General features: G+C 36.8%; 1 protein-coding gene across 3 annotated transcripts in view; it reads right to left on the bottom strand.

Moving 5' to 3' along the window:
- LOC124170624 (ubiquitin conjugation factor E4 B) overlaps positions 1-15,675 on the bottom strand; it is a 302,332-nt gene that overhangs the window by 68,177 nt on the left and 218,480 nt on the right. For all 3 annotated transcript variants that reach the window (XR_006867521.1, XM_046549465.1, XM_046549466.1), the window contains exons 15-16: positions 5,633-5,868; positions 4,598-4,724 (exon numbers count right to left, since the gene is read on the bottom strand). Coding sequence is in view for 2 of the 3 variants with exons in the window: in XM_046549465.1 (XP_046405421.1) it covers positions 4,598-4,724; positions 5,633-5,868 (363 nt within the window). In the remaining variant the exon portion in view is untranslated. The remainder of the gene's footprint in view (positions 1-4,597; positions 4,725-5,632; positions 5,869-15,675) is intronic.

Genomic DNA, 15,675 nt, shown 5'->3' with positions numbered 1-15,675 from the left:
GTAGCGTTCAACATTATTGGGAGGATGGTTTTGAATAGCTACATAACATATAAGGAAAATTTCAAAGAACCTGGAAAACCTCTGACAAGACTTATGTACACAATTAGTATAATTGAAAACTTAGGAGCTGAGTGGTTGAATTTCAGGGAATAGTGCGAAGTGAGGGGCCGTATTTCACCTGGAATAAGGTCACTGGGTGGAAGAAAAGAATACAGATGCTGTGTCTGCAGCACAAAGGAACAAAGAAGAAGATCCAGAACAGTGTGCGTCACATGCAACAGGGGTTTGAAATAACATTGCATATATAAGTCATTCATATGTATAAATAAATGCAATGTTAACATTTAAACAATTCCTTTAGCTATAATTAAAACTAACAATAATTTGTATTATTTAAGGCCTAGATATATAAGTATATACATATTTCATTGTTTTTTTTACAGAAGACTGGCTTAGGCACTGCTCAAACGTGATTGAGACAGATTTAAACAATTAAATTTTTATGACAACATTTTTTCTGTTTTTGCATAAAAAATTAGGTAGATCTGTCAAAAACTAAATTCTTAATATAACACAGTTTTCAACAATTGCAAAATAAAAAAAATACTATGAATAAATAAGCCATGAAATTATGTTTTTCGTAAAAAAATTTAAAAGAATTAAGTTTATAAATTTATTATTGCAAAACTAAACATTATACATAATGATAATAAATAACATTTTTGAAAACGTCATTTATTTCTACATATGTGTGATTTTTTTCATGTTTTTCATTTGTGTGATTTTTTTCATTTTCTTTTTTTTCATTTAGAGCCTAAAATAAATCCATAAGAATTTTTACAAAAAGTACTAATAATTTCATAAAAAAAACCCATGGGAATTTTGGGTATAGATACTGAAAAATGCTTGGGAGTGAAAGGGTCAAACGTACGTTTCCTCTTCTAATTCACTTAATGAATGTATAAATAAAAAGTTACACAGTGGAACCTCTATCTATCGTTTACAAGGGGATGGACAAAAAAGTGATGCATGCGGGAATGCTAGATTGGGTTGCCTATGCAGCAGGAAACCCAGGATTTTGGTGAGTACTTGCGATTTCCTTTAAAGGATTCAAACAGAAATTTAGCTGATTAATGGAATATTTTAATTTTATGGAAACAATTTGGGCAAATAGCTGATTCAACTAACATCCCTTTCAAATATCCTAGGGGACACACCACCTCGCAAAAGAATGATTGCATGCCGTCTCATCATTTACACTGCTAAGATGGATTTCTTTCTGATGTATACATTCATAACTACCAAACGCCATTTCAGTGGCACGCCCATCTGATACTCAGCTTCATCCAACTTCTAATTTTCAACAGGTAGCTTGCTTTACCCCCACTCCTACTGTCAAGTGCTAGCGGACAATCCGAGGCATTTTGCAAAATACACGCGCTTCTCCTAAGCAAGTTTCTCTTTGCTAGCAGGGAGAAACCAAATATCATAAGAAAATATGCCTTCATCTATGACTGTGACCATAGAAATTTATATCATAATTCATTAATTGTAACTTGATATATGTTTTCAAAAAAATACCACATCAACTTCCGAGAAGCTCAGCTGCAAGGATATCGAGTTTCGACAGAATGCTAAGTCTCTGTCGTATTTTGACATTTATTTCCTGCGTAAAATGCTTAAATAAAGTCAAAAATATGTCATGTTTGGTCATATTCTTTTTGAAATTATGCGCACATGACTAATATTTCAATCCAATAAAGGTGTAATGTCAATTGCCAAAAGTCATTGCTAGACATCTTTTGGGCCAATAGATGACTCATGCAGCAGTTGACCTCCAGGAATGGGGAACTTCGAAGCAGGTAGGCAGAAAAAGGTCAGTGGGGGAGAAAGAGGGAAGGGTGAAACATGATTCTATTAGTCTCCTGTAACTTGATATTTTCTTTTGAAGCTTTTCATTTATGGTCTTTGTAATACGAACCCTGCACGAGCTGGGGCTTTATGTTTGATTTTGGAGTGTAGAAAAGCTTCGGAGAAGGGGCCGAGGGCTGATGGATGGAGGGGGTAGCGGATTTTGGGAATTGCGCTGCGTAGTTACTATCCCACGGCACTGAGGTTCTCCTGGTGGGGGAAACCGGGGATTTTCAGATTTTTGCATCCGATCATTTTCCGTTCCCCACTTCGAACTCTTTTCACCGCTCTAATCCACAAATTTGATGTAGTGCGTCAACTTGCCTAAAACGGTGCTGCATGCACGAAACGACTAGTTTTTTCTACTTCGAATCTACTTTTCTACTTTTTCGAATTCGAGGTATTCACGGATACTATTCGCACATCATTTTAGAAACAAATGAAAGTTGCTCACTTCAATTGGCAACAACAATGAAACTATGGCACGAATACAGCTGAAATTCTTATAGATGATTAGTCAAGAGTGCTGCTGTGAGGGAGAAAGAGGGAAGGGTGAAACACTATTCTAATACTCTCCTGTAACTTGATATTTTCTTTTGAAGCTTTTGATTAATGGTCTTCGTAATACAAACCCTGTTGGAGCTAGGGCCTTTTGTTTGATTTCGGAGAGGAGGAAGGGGTAGGAGGAGGGGCCAAGGGCTGATGGATGGAGGGGGTAGCAGATTTTGGGAATTGTGCTGCGTAGTTACTTTCCACACTGAGGTTCTCCTGGTGGTTTTCAGATTTTTTCACCCGATCTTTATCGGTTCCCCACTTCGAACTCTTTTCACCACTCCAATCCGCAAATTTGATGTAGTTCGTCAACTTCCTTAAAACGGCGCTGAAGGCACCAAACGACCAGAGTTCTCTACATTTCTCCGAGTCAACTACCAACGACATGCGTGCGACAGGGTATGGCACGAAATTCGGCAAGTATTCGATGTATTCGAGCTTGCACCTTTAGCATAATTATTCAAGTACTCGAATATCGGATACTTTCTAGTATTGGAGGTATTCGCGTATTCGTGGATACTATTCGCACATATCTAATTAATATAAATACTAAATTAATTTTATTATTGATGTAATTGATCAAATAATTAAAAATAAATACAATGAAACTGAAAATAAATTTCAGCACTATTTGGTCAATTTTTGCTCTAGTCTTCTTCACAAAGACAATTAATCAAATGAAGTGTTAACGGTGCACCTTTTCTTGCTCACCCAATAATATTAATGCTTGAACCACAGATATACCTAGTACCTTGAACTAGTATACCAAGTTGAGCTTGTAGGCCCAACACTGTGTATGTACCATACCCTCATAAAATGGTACCATTAACACTTTGAAGACCAAGGCCAAATATTCCTCAGGATGTTTGCACGTTTTCTTCCAAGGACACAAGCCTGAGTAGAGCTCAGGCTTTCAAATTTGACTATGGGGAAAAATATTCCATGCGTATTTCTCTGGCCTGAACTATTTTGCCTCTTCCTATAGCTATCTGGTCTTCTTGTATGGCAGGTGCTGTAATTTATTGGCTCATAAATGTCATTTTTAAGATTAAGAAATAAGTTTATAAAAAAAAAAAAAATTCAAGCCCTGGTTTTTTTGCAACCTGCTTGCAATGGGGTGCCCGGAGATTACCCCCGCTACTAGACTAGACCCTATAGCCCTTTCTTAGCATAAGTTCCACGGTCAACTTACTGCATTAGCAGTGTTTTATAAATAAATATTTTTTATGATTTACAATAATTCAGAGTTATATAAGAATTTTTAACATTGTTTAAACTATAAAATTTTTTACTGGATTTGGTTGATAATAACAAAGTTAGTAAACACAAGGTACTAAGAATTCTACTCTAGAAGGCTGTTAATAATAACTATAAAATTTTGTTTAAAAATTGTTTACCCACAGAACAAAACAAAGAATTCCTTTTAAAAACGGAAAGATTGGAGTATGCAACAAACTTTTCTTTTCAAAAATAATTGACAGTTAAACCAGTTCACGACGAATTTTTGCTATGAGAAGATCCATGGGTATATATGAGTAGGAGGGTCAGGCCCAATTGCTGAGGAGTGGCACTAACGTCTCGCTAAGCTGGGTCTCAGGCAGGCTGAAAATACTTTCGACCATTGCCAAGTCAGCAGTCACTTCCCTTCCCCTGCATCACTTTCAGCCAATATTCCTTTGTTTACATCGAAAAATTCACACCGGCTATAGCTGACGTTAGGCTTCTTGCATATAAAAATGCTTGTCGGCAATATTCAACCTTGGGTGCAAAAGGATTACCATGATTCCTAATTACTCTTAATTGATACATACCTAATAATGTTTTTCACCATTTAAGCATGAAGTTTGCTATTATTTAACCTTTTGGGCTATGGTTTTCAAACTGCTTGAGCATTGTATTTATTTACCACTTTTCAGGGTCTCTACTCAAAGAGGTTATCCAGAGGGAGGGAGTATTGAAAAAAATTAAGACACTCCATAATAGAGAAATGTAACAGACTATGAGTCGATTCAGAGTTAGAGAATCAGAAAAGTAATAATAATAGCTCATATGAGATCCAATAAGGATAGTTCAGCAAGTGAAAAATCCAATATCATTATCACAGACTGAATAGCATTTAAATTGTACAGCATACCAGGATTCCCTGATGATTGCACTCCGGTGACTGACACTATTCCAAACAGAGTGAATCAGCATGTTGATGTGGTACCGGATGGAAAATTTGTCATAGAACTCAGTCGTATATCCAGTTGTTTCCACATCTGATAGGGGAGAATATTTAACTATTAATTACATGAGATACTGACAACAGAAAATAAATGTCGATCAATAAAGCATGAATTCCACCTAACAATCTTCATCATTACTTAACATGTATTTCTACTGAAATGTTTAAAACAAATGAATTCCTTCAGCAACAAACAGCATTCTAAATCAACATATTCCACCTCACTTAGCTGCTCTGTGCACAGTTGTCATTTAAACTTCATTTAGGAGAAAACAATCAGAAACAAGTCTGAGGTCATCCATTCCCCTTATGCAACTTATAATATCCCTTTCTTTGCTTTGGCTAGTCATTTTATTCTACTATCAAATCCATATTAGATTCCACAGACGATAGTAGATACACTTCTCTCAAATAATAATCTTATGCCCATCAAAAATTGCTCATAAAATTAATGTAAGTCAGATATCGTGCAACAATAACTCTTCCAGTAACTATGCAACCACCATACCACATCTGTAATGCAAACCTCAGCCAAAAATAGTCTTCCTCTTTCTAGTTCCGACGTACATCTTAAATGCTACTTGACATAAGAATTTCTAAAAGGATAAAAGATAAAAGAGAGGCATACAAGTTCCATGAACATCCTTCAGCTTTACACATTTGCATCATAACAATGAGCCTCCAAAATCCTCCATAATATCTAACTGACGAGCTTTCATGTGTACATTATGACTGCGAAATATTGCTTTTTTTTTGACAAAAAATACATCCAAATAACAGTTTTTAATGATCCTAATTTGTATTATTGATATAAAATGCAAGAAATCACTCCCAAAATCATTAGCTCCATCCAAAACAGTTCAACATGATCAATGAGGAAATGGCCATCGGAGTGGACATGACAAAATAGGGGAGAGGCGTAGAGGGTGGTGGTGATCTTACCAGCATAGAATTTCATGAGGCAAGAGGAGAGATGAGACTGAGCAATGGGGTGTGAGATGACTCGCATGAACAGGGGCCCCATGTGTTCCAACACATCCGGGCACATCACAAATAACACTTCGACTAGCTTCGCCACCAAATATGGACTTCTCACCAGATGAGGGCAGCACACCATGACAAGCAACCATCGGATCATGGGCTCCGAAACATAGTCCATCATTATGGACGGAGCAAATCTACAAAAAAGGCGTAGTTAATTCGTGAGAAAACAATCGATACAAATGTATTTCCACATCATTATCCTATGGAAAAACATACAGCAATTGACTGAAGCCTAAGTAAGAGCATTATGTATGCAGTATAGCAAAAAGAAAATAATATGAACAAAATGAAAAGGATGCTTGTAAGAGTAAAAGCGGTAAATGAAGGGAAAGCAGAAATCATATTATGACCACAGTAAAAAAAAGTTAAAATTTCAAGTCTGGGGGCAGCCCCCTCCAACTCGGCTGCTATGCCGCTGGTTGGCTGGCCCCAAAATCCTCCCACGTTATTTAATTTTTTTAGTTCGTAACAGTGGCGCTGCGAGCTCGTCGCGCGTCCAGTATCGCGCTGCTGTTTCATTCATTTCAACGGTGAACCGGTGAAGGTCGTCATTTGGAAGATGTTTTATACTGCAAAAAGCTATTAAATTCGAAGATGGTCCGTGCGTCGCGCTTTTGTTATGTGTCTAATAATTCTACAAGATACAGGAAAACCAGGAAGGAAGGCTGAGCTGAAAATAAAAGCTTTTTCAAAGCAGTGGTAAGTACTCAAAATGCGGTGGGTTACCTATGCTAGTTTTATGGCTTCTGATATCGTTAATTCTGTAATTGTTTCATGGTTTTAGGTCTCAGTGACCTCGTTTTTTAATTGAAAATATGTGTTATTCGCTAAGAATAAATTAGCAGTGCAAACAGATAGTAGAAATACTGCAGTATCTGTAATGGCGGCCTTGTTTATTCTTCCATGCATGCCTTTTCTCTTGTTTTTAAAGAAGTCGATACGGCAAAGCATGCTATATTTATTCCCTTAATTTTCTCGTGGTTATTGCTTCAAGCTGAAGCTTAAATTACGTTGCCTTCACTTCATGCGTTTGAATAAGTAACTTATATTCCATCTCATCTAACCCACGTGGTGTTTATAATGATTATTATTGTTTAACTGGCTGATGCTAATATTAGCCAGAGTGCATTAGCCTTCCTCATTTATTTAGTGAACTTTTTATTGTTTCTTCGCGGGAATTCAATGATTCATGTTTTTCACATTCCTTTCCAATTAATAGGTGGCTTTATATATTTAGAGAAGAATTTTGTGCGAGTGCAGAAAAGTGGAGGAAAAATATTGCACCACCACGAATGTTTAGTTAAAATGATAGGGAAAATTTGTATTATTTCATTTCTATTAGATGTAGTTTTTTAGTGAATTAGTGTTTTTATGATCATGGTGAAAGTGTTAATGTGTATCCTACTCTAGTTTTAGGACTTAACGACAGTGAAATTATTATGGTAGCTTCTGTTATCTGGTGGGATAAGGATCATGGTGCCCTGGCGTTAGTTATGCTTGGATCCATGCTCATTTAATGCAAGAATTAATGTTGTGTAGCGCACAATTATCTACATGGACTAACGGTGATCCGCCTATGGAAACATTGACATTTTTACAGGGGACATGGCATTATTCCATATTCTTTTTTTACGTCTGTTGATTTGCTGCCATTGTAGTTTAGAAATTGTTTTAGTTGTAACCAAAGTGCAACAGTAATGTGGTCTGGATATTTTTTGCTGAAAGGGGGCAGGGGTTACTAGTTGTAATCAAAAAGGAAGTCATGAGAATAAAGTAAATGGTGGTAATATTTAGAATTAAAATGATGAATTTGGCTCTTGATATTTGTGATCGAAAATTTGGCCCCATCCTCCCATGATGATAATTTTCTCATGCCTCAAAGCCTCACATTTTTGAAGTGACATAACCTCATGTAAAGCCATTATTAGCAAACTGTGGGGATCTCTATTGGTAAAAGCACTGTCATTCCATATTTATAACTGATACGACCTGGGATTGCAACCGTTATTTTTTAATTATTTTTTAAATTTTGCCTTATTTTTAAAAATTTCCATTTCTAGGCAGCCATTCATCTCCAGATTCTTCAGTGGAAGTGATACTGCCACAACCTTGGAATATCCTCAAATCTTCATGAACTTTGGGATTTATTTACATTTTTCACACTTCCAACTTTTGTCCTTATCCTTTCAGCTCGCCTCTACAGTGTTAATGATAGTGCTTGTGCTTTCATGAATAAATGCATTGAAAATTTAACAAAAATCACTTCAATTACCGTTCCCAGCTGTCCCCTTTTCCTTTATATTGGTTACTGTTTCGGTTGATCTTGTGATGTGTATTTCTGTGCCTTTCTTGGGTTAAGAATTTAGCCAGGTGTTTTTCAGCCAAGTCTTAATTAGGGTTCCCAAACGTACTTTTAACATTTCAGAATAACCATTAAGTCTTAATCTAATCTTAATATGTGTCATTATGGGAAGCTTTTAGTAATTAATTTTGGGCCAGTTTTTTTTTCATTGCGCATCTAGTAATTTCTGAATTGGAGATTACCGTATCCTCGTAGTTACCTGCTAAGGATAGCCTGTTTAAGGTGACCCAATGAGAGTTTAAAGGAGATTTCTGCAGCCAAAACTTATTTTCCCATTCAGAATAATTGCGCTGGAGTTCCTAGGGGGAGGAAACGCCGACTCGATTGTCTGTATCGCCAATTTTTTTGTTAGGGATAGGTACCTTGATAATAATGTCAGGCAGTATGCCGTTTAACGATAAATTTATGATGATCAGGACGCAAGTAACCTCTTTTTAACCTTTTCCCTACCGTACACGTATATATACGTGTGGACGTTTCCTGACCCGGGAGACCACGGGCGTATATATACGTGTGAGATTTTCCCGGTCAAGAAAACGAAACCCGTATATATACGTTTTCTAGCTCTCCCCCTTTCAGGACGGTCGTGGGTTTAGGTCGCCTTTGTCTCTGGACCCAAAGCTTCGGGGTTTAGGATTAACCCTCCGAATCCGGGAGCAGGTACCCGGACCCTTCGTCTTTTATAACCCCTCTCAGCGGTAAGGGACAGCGGTCATACAATTGTTTATAGAGTCAATTTTCGAAATAAATATTTGTTCATTTATCAAGAAATATAAACTAAGAATTGAATTGTTTGTCTTTTGAGCAGCGTTTACAATTTTTAAACGAAATTCTACGACAAATATTAACTTATATCTAGAGTTGTGTATAAACATCAACATGGAAATTGTTGCTGCGTTAAATGCTTTGATAATGGCCTTAGAACTTCGTTTAAAATTTGACAATGCTCAGATAAAAATGAGGAATTATATTCAATGTCTGTAATTTACGTGCAAGGAACAATTATCCATTTGCTAAATACATATAAGCAATACATAAGTTGACCGCGAACCAATGCCGCAGGTATGGTCGTAAACCCGGAAAGGAGGGAGCACAACTACTCTCGGAGTCCGAGATAATACGGAGTCCCACCGTGGAGGGGTCGAAAAAGGTTCAGCGAGACCCTTCTTAACGAATGCCCTCCAAAAATGCTCCGTACCACGAGAAAGAAGAGTCTCTTGGGGCTCGGTACAGCAGTCAAGCTAAGACGAAAACTCCGCGGTCTCGAAAGGGTTAATGTAGTAGAGCTAATAAAATACGACTGCTAGCAGACGATAACATCTCATATTCTATTCCTTCTAAAGGCAATTTTTTTTGTATATGGACTTTCTAACTGCCTATCAATGAAATTAAAAGGCTATTAAATTGCTTCTTAGTGTTCAATTCAGTTAAAGGCATTTAAAATTCGTTGTTCCAGCGATCAAGAATCGTATTTGGTTCAATGCAATTTTGTAATGCTGGACGTGCGGACACCCACTAGCACCATCTATCGGCGATTCCCTCCGCACGGAAGCTTTTGGGCCACCTAGCGGCCGGGAGTTGGAAGGGGCTGTCTGGGGGTTTAAAAATGTTAATTTTTAGATTTAAGCAAACAAATAATGATGCCAGAGATCAATCTAAATTATTGAAATAAAAAATTTAGGAAATACATGCAAATGGAATCTCATAGCTGTGGTGAAGATGCTTCTTGCATTACTTCATGCATTGAAAATGGCCCCCAGGAGGTAGAAATAGCACTATTCACTCTCGTCTTAATGTGCATCTTCACCTGCTCAGTTTGAGCTTACTCTCCAGGCAATTTATTCTAACAGAGTACGAGTGTTTTTAGTGTTTTTGTGTGTTTTTTTGGGTGAATGAGTGACAGAAAAGGCTTGCTGGTGGAGAGGCTGTGTTTGGTCCCTCAGGTCACTTGCTCCATCCTCACAATAAACATGGGTTGGTGCAAAACGGACAAGTTAAATGCATTACTGCTTATGGAGCATTGTGATATTCTATTTCATAGCCCATTGTTCAACAGGCCTAAAACTAAGAAAATCTTTTCTCTATATCAATGATACCTAGCATCATTTTCAATACAATGAAGAAAGAAGCATGAAAACTATATAAGGTTACAGTACACTTTTTGGGGTACCATTATTGAGAACCAACAATTCACCAATACATGTTGAGGAATGATAAATTGTGTGCTTTAGTTCACAGCCATTCTGTACAATTCAGCACCTCCAGGACGAAAGACAGCCAGACGCAGATATATAGCAAGGTGCTTACGTGAAAACTTAATGCACAGAATCATCATATCCCATTCAAATTGGCAATAGAGGAGCCATTTCGCCCTCAAAACGGGCTTGTGTACAAACATGATATCATCGGTGATATCTTTACTACTTCTCATCATTGACAATCACAGTATTTTCCACAACCCTTTTTCACTCTGAAATGGAACGTTGACTCTAAAAAAATTTTTAAATGAAAAATATTTCCTTTATCATTGAGTGTCTTAATTCTCTACCTTCCTCATAACTCCAACTGTTGATTTGAAAAGTGTTGTCACGAGGTTGCTTGTTAACCCCAAAATCGTTGGAATTCGAGCAATTTCATTAACTTGCAACATTTTCTTGGTATCAATTATGTAGTACTTGGTATTTATCAATTACGTAGGGTTTAAGCAGGAGTGTAAGAAATACCCCACGTGACCTTCCTCACATGTTAAACTACAAAGTATTGTCAATGCAATGTTTACGAGTACGCACGTAAATAGGGACATTGAGTCAACCACGACGTTTATACTGAAAGCCTACTTACCCTCAATTCCCACTGTAAGTTTTTAGGCAGACCCTTCCCCTCAAAAGCTGCACTATTCTTAACGATTTCAAACTTTGATGCACCACAGTTACAAGCACTGATTTTTTTGGTGCTTTTGCATAGCTAGTTTGGATGACAAAATTTTTGCTGTTATCCATTTGCTCCTGGGGACTGAGCCCAATGTTTTTAATTTAACATTTTGCATTTTCTAACATTATTATTTATGAATAGTGCCATGTATTTACCACAGGTTTTTCTCCAGGACCACAATGTCACAACATATAATCGTAAATTTCGTAACATCCTCCTTTGTATAATCAAGAGTACACTGTAACAATTTTAATAACATAGATTGCAGAACTATTTGTGAAGCATTTTTCTTCTTCATACGCCCAGGGGGAAGGAAAAACTGTGATAGAAGATTGTGTAAAAATGGAAATTAGCCTTGGTGGTACACTATTAATGGGAAATTTAGAAATGGTGGAGGCAATGAGAAAATTGAAGCCAAAAAAGTCAGCAGGTGAAGACATGATTCCAGTAAAGAAGTTTAACCCATTTATGCCTTGTATTCCATTTGTGGAACACCTGACGCGACTTTCTAATTTAATGACTACGACTAATTATACACCAATATGCCACGGTTTCTCTTTCTGTACCTCTTTATAAAGATATATTGTATTATGGGGTGCACAGAATCAGTCAGTTTTGCCAACCCATTGCAGTCAGTGTGTTGAGTAATATCGGTCTTTTTTTTTCAAGGCAGTTTTTCTGACACCATCTCAAATGTTATATTAATAACTATTTGTCATTAAGCCCAATTGTAGTATATTTTTCACTGCATGTTCAGTAATAGTTAACCCATAGTGCTATAAGAAGAAGATTTAAAAAAAAGTATGTATTTTGTTTTAGCTATAAGCTTGTATTTAACAGTGTTCCATTTTTGGAACACTAGGCAAATGCTCTACTATTATGCGTGCATTCAGGCGCACTGAAACATTCACTTTAATTTTAAACCAAGTCAGCAATTAGATTTTGTGTGACTGAGGGGAACTATACTATGTCTTGGCTATTATCAGTTTCCATTTCAGTGAAAGAATAAATACATCGATATCTGATCAATTGTGAACAGAGAGATGAAAACATACGAGTCACCCTGTGCACTCTTCCATTCGGGACCAAGCCCCCTGGGTCATGTTGACGTCATGAGCATATCAATGAGCGTAGTGCGGCTGATTGCACTCAATATTCTTCTCCTTTTCTTTTGAGCAGAAAGTTTATCATAAGTATTCAGGATATGCACTTGTCCTGCTCAGAGCCCCCCCACTCCGTATCGGCCACTGAGGGTATTTCCCGAGTAATGCTTATTCCTTTCCCTCTCTGTGTTTGAAGGCCACTGTGAATGATCATGCAAATGATCATACTGAATGATGATGATTTTTCCGTTACTCCGAATAGTTAGTTAATGCGTTTCGGAGTGATGATGATTATTCCGAAATCATTCGCTGTGTACAGTGGAAACTCGATCTATCGTTTTTCAGGGGGATGGACAAAAAAAAAGATGAAAGCGGAAAACGATTGATGCGGGAATCTTTGGCTAGGTTGCCTATGTCCCAGGAAACTCAGGATTTTGGCACGTAATTATGATATTCGTTAAAGGATTCAAACAAGATTTTAACCAATTACAGGGATACTAGTACTTTATCGAGACACTTAGGCCGGTATCGTGAGTTGCTTCTTTAACCATCCTTCATCTTCCTCGGCTCCTGATGGATAGATTTCAGGTCGAGAGACGTCCGAAGGTCTTCTTCAGCGCACTTTGCTGGTGAAGGACTCCTCGTCAGCGAAGGATGGTCTGGCCCAGCCTTCACATCCATTTCACAACCATTTCATCACTTTAAAGAATTTTAAACAGGCCTTACATAAAAGATAGGTTGGTAGAAATGATTTTGTTTTTATTATCTGTGATGGCGATAACGTTTTAATTTTGTTTATGTTCATCTTTCTGTTTATTTCATCATAAAATTGCAATGTTATCCGTTAGCTGGTGCATCAAAGACATTGAATAGCGTATTATCATGGATATTAAAGCTGTAAGGAGATGTTTGTGTATTTTGACACATTAAAACTTTAATTAGAGGTATTCCTGAGGTATAATCATTCGCGATCATGTCGAATGACATGTGATAAAAGTCATCATACTAGACCCAATCCATGCTAAGGATATCACCCAGCATGTTAAAATCATCTCTACATAGATGTAAAAAGCCTACAAATAAAGTTTTCTTGCGCATCTGCACTAGATATTGATATGGAGTAACTACGTAATGCAATTGTGTGCATAAGTATTCCTCTTAAGCTTACAAAGTGAAAGTTTAGTCACATATTATTGACATTTCAACACAAAGATTGATTATTTACAATAATAAGATATTACTGCGTTTGTGTGAGCAATTTTTACAGCGACCGATTTAGACCAGTTGTCAGCGTCCTTAGCTACCATGCGGAGGGCCCACGTTCGATATTGCTCCGCTTTGTTTGTATTTCTTTTGCAGAAACTTGCGTTAAACTATTAATTTCATGATTTTCAATCAGAATAGTGTTTTCTGGATTTAAAATCTTTCACATATGCACGCTACGTCAGTTTTATTATCCTTTTAATTTTGATAGTTTTTACCCAACTGCTGTGGCCATTTTGGTAACAATTACCAAACCAATTTGATAGAATTTATCAAACTGGTTTGGTAATTGTTACTTAATTTCTCAATGAGCCACATGACGACCGAAAACTTTGATAAATTTCATCAGAATTCAATAATTCTAACTAAACTTTTTTTCCGTGCATGATTACTTACCTCGCCATTGCTTGAGGAATCGCCAAAATCCAGTGGAATTTTATTCGGAAAGGGAATTTATGTCAAGGTACAGGTTTTCCAAGGAGACAGTGACAGATGTACTCCTACCAATGTTGGCACGGGCCAACAATGACAACCTTATGCATGATGTCGAATAGTCTTTAAGTGCTCATTTCTCCGTTAAAATATGTGTTAAGAATGCTCTTTTCGTTGTCGGAATTGAACGTAAATTCACCTCAGTAGATTATTTGTTTAAAAGCGGTAATGTTACTCAGAAAACACGAATGCCATTATGTTATTATTTATTTCTGCTTTTGTGACACCAGATAGTGTATTATTTGAAATATCTATGGAAGTTTAGCGTTTTTCTGATTTCCAAGAATGCCATTATGAATTTTACGATTTCGACTTTTACAGATAGTCTGCGCTGAATTATCCCAGATGATGCAATCCACAGTTTCTGAGATAATCAAGGTAGGTGATATGCGGTCATAAATAGCTCTTTGAAAAGTGTGGTATGTATAATATTGTTAAGAATTCAAATCGTGCATTTAGAAGACTGCCCGCTCGTAACATTCGTTGTCCAGAGATGGCATCATTGGCATCTATGAAAACAGCTGATTGTGTTGACGACAATAATATACAATATTGATACAAACATGAAGGTTACAAAACAGTTTTTTACAATAATACAATAAAAAATGAGAAAGGAATAAACAAGAATTTTGACCTAAAAAATATAAAAAATATTTTTTAAATGTCAAAACCCTTGTGCATTGCTTTCTCATTTTTAAAATTATATTATTGTAAAAATAACTTTTTTGTAACCTTTATTTATGTATCAATATTGTATATTATTGTTCTCTCATTTTTTCATTCATAGCCCTGATAAAGGTTTTAAAATAAACCAACACGTTGGCAAACAACTTTTTGCATTATATGACCTAAACTCCAGGAATTATTTAATCATCACGTTGGCTTACATTAATGCTGGATTGTTTAGGTGTACGTTTCGAATCCTAAAGACTATAGTTGATATTTACTAATCATCTAACTGAGGAAACTTGTTGCTTTTTTCCCACGCTTCGGTCTGTTTGTATATTTGAAGTATGAATTATCTATGAATTTTCAGTGAATTTGATTTCTGATTCCAATTCATACTGTCACTCCGTCCGTATTCTTATTTTCTTGAATATCCCTATGTTTCATTACCAATTTAAACAGAAAAACTCTTTCCGCGTTACCCATTCGCTCCATTTCGGCATATTTTGTGACCCATATGAAGCTAGGTGAGTTATGCTTTGTCTTTGTTTGACTGGATGAACGGATCTCAGAACCGGACATTCCAAGAGCGACGAAAATGATCCAAAAGATCACTGTAAGTCGGAAGATAAAGAAGAGCTTCACTGAGGATCGTCTCTCGAACGTAATCACATCCTTCACGAAGGAGGCCGTCGAAGGAATCCTACGTGAAGAAGGGATCTTAAGGATTGACTGACGACATGGGCCTTAGGTCATATTGTTGATTCGAATAACATCTCTTTTAAATATCCTAAAGGAACACACCACCTCGCTAAAAAATGTTTGCTCTCCACTGACATTTACCCTGCTGTTATGGATTTCTCTCTGATGTAAAAATTCTTATCCATGAAATGCCATTTCCAGTACACGTATTCACGAGAGCAATGTGCATGTTATGCCTAAAACAACTGCTTTCGCCGGCGCAGTGATTGGTTGTGAGATGTATCACATAGGCCAAATATGTCGATTATGTATTCATAATGTTCCTGTCTAATAAATATATTTTTCATGTAATTTGGGCAATGTGTAAAGCGTGAACAATGTTGTGTTAATCATCAGTGGCACGCCCACCTGATCCTTGGCTT

The sequence above is a fragment of the Ischnura elegans genome, chromosome X (assembly GCF_921293095.1).
Source record: "Ischnura elegans chromosome X, ioIscEleg1.1, whole genome shotgun sequence".
In the NCBI taxonomy this organism is placed as follows: domain Eukaryota; kingdom Metazoa; phylum Arthropoda; class Insecta; order Odonata; family Coenagrionidae; genus Ischnura; species Ischnura elegans.
Note: the sequence above shows the minus strand (reverse complement) of the source record. Positions and strands in the feature narration are given on the sequence as shown.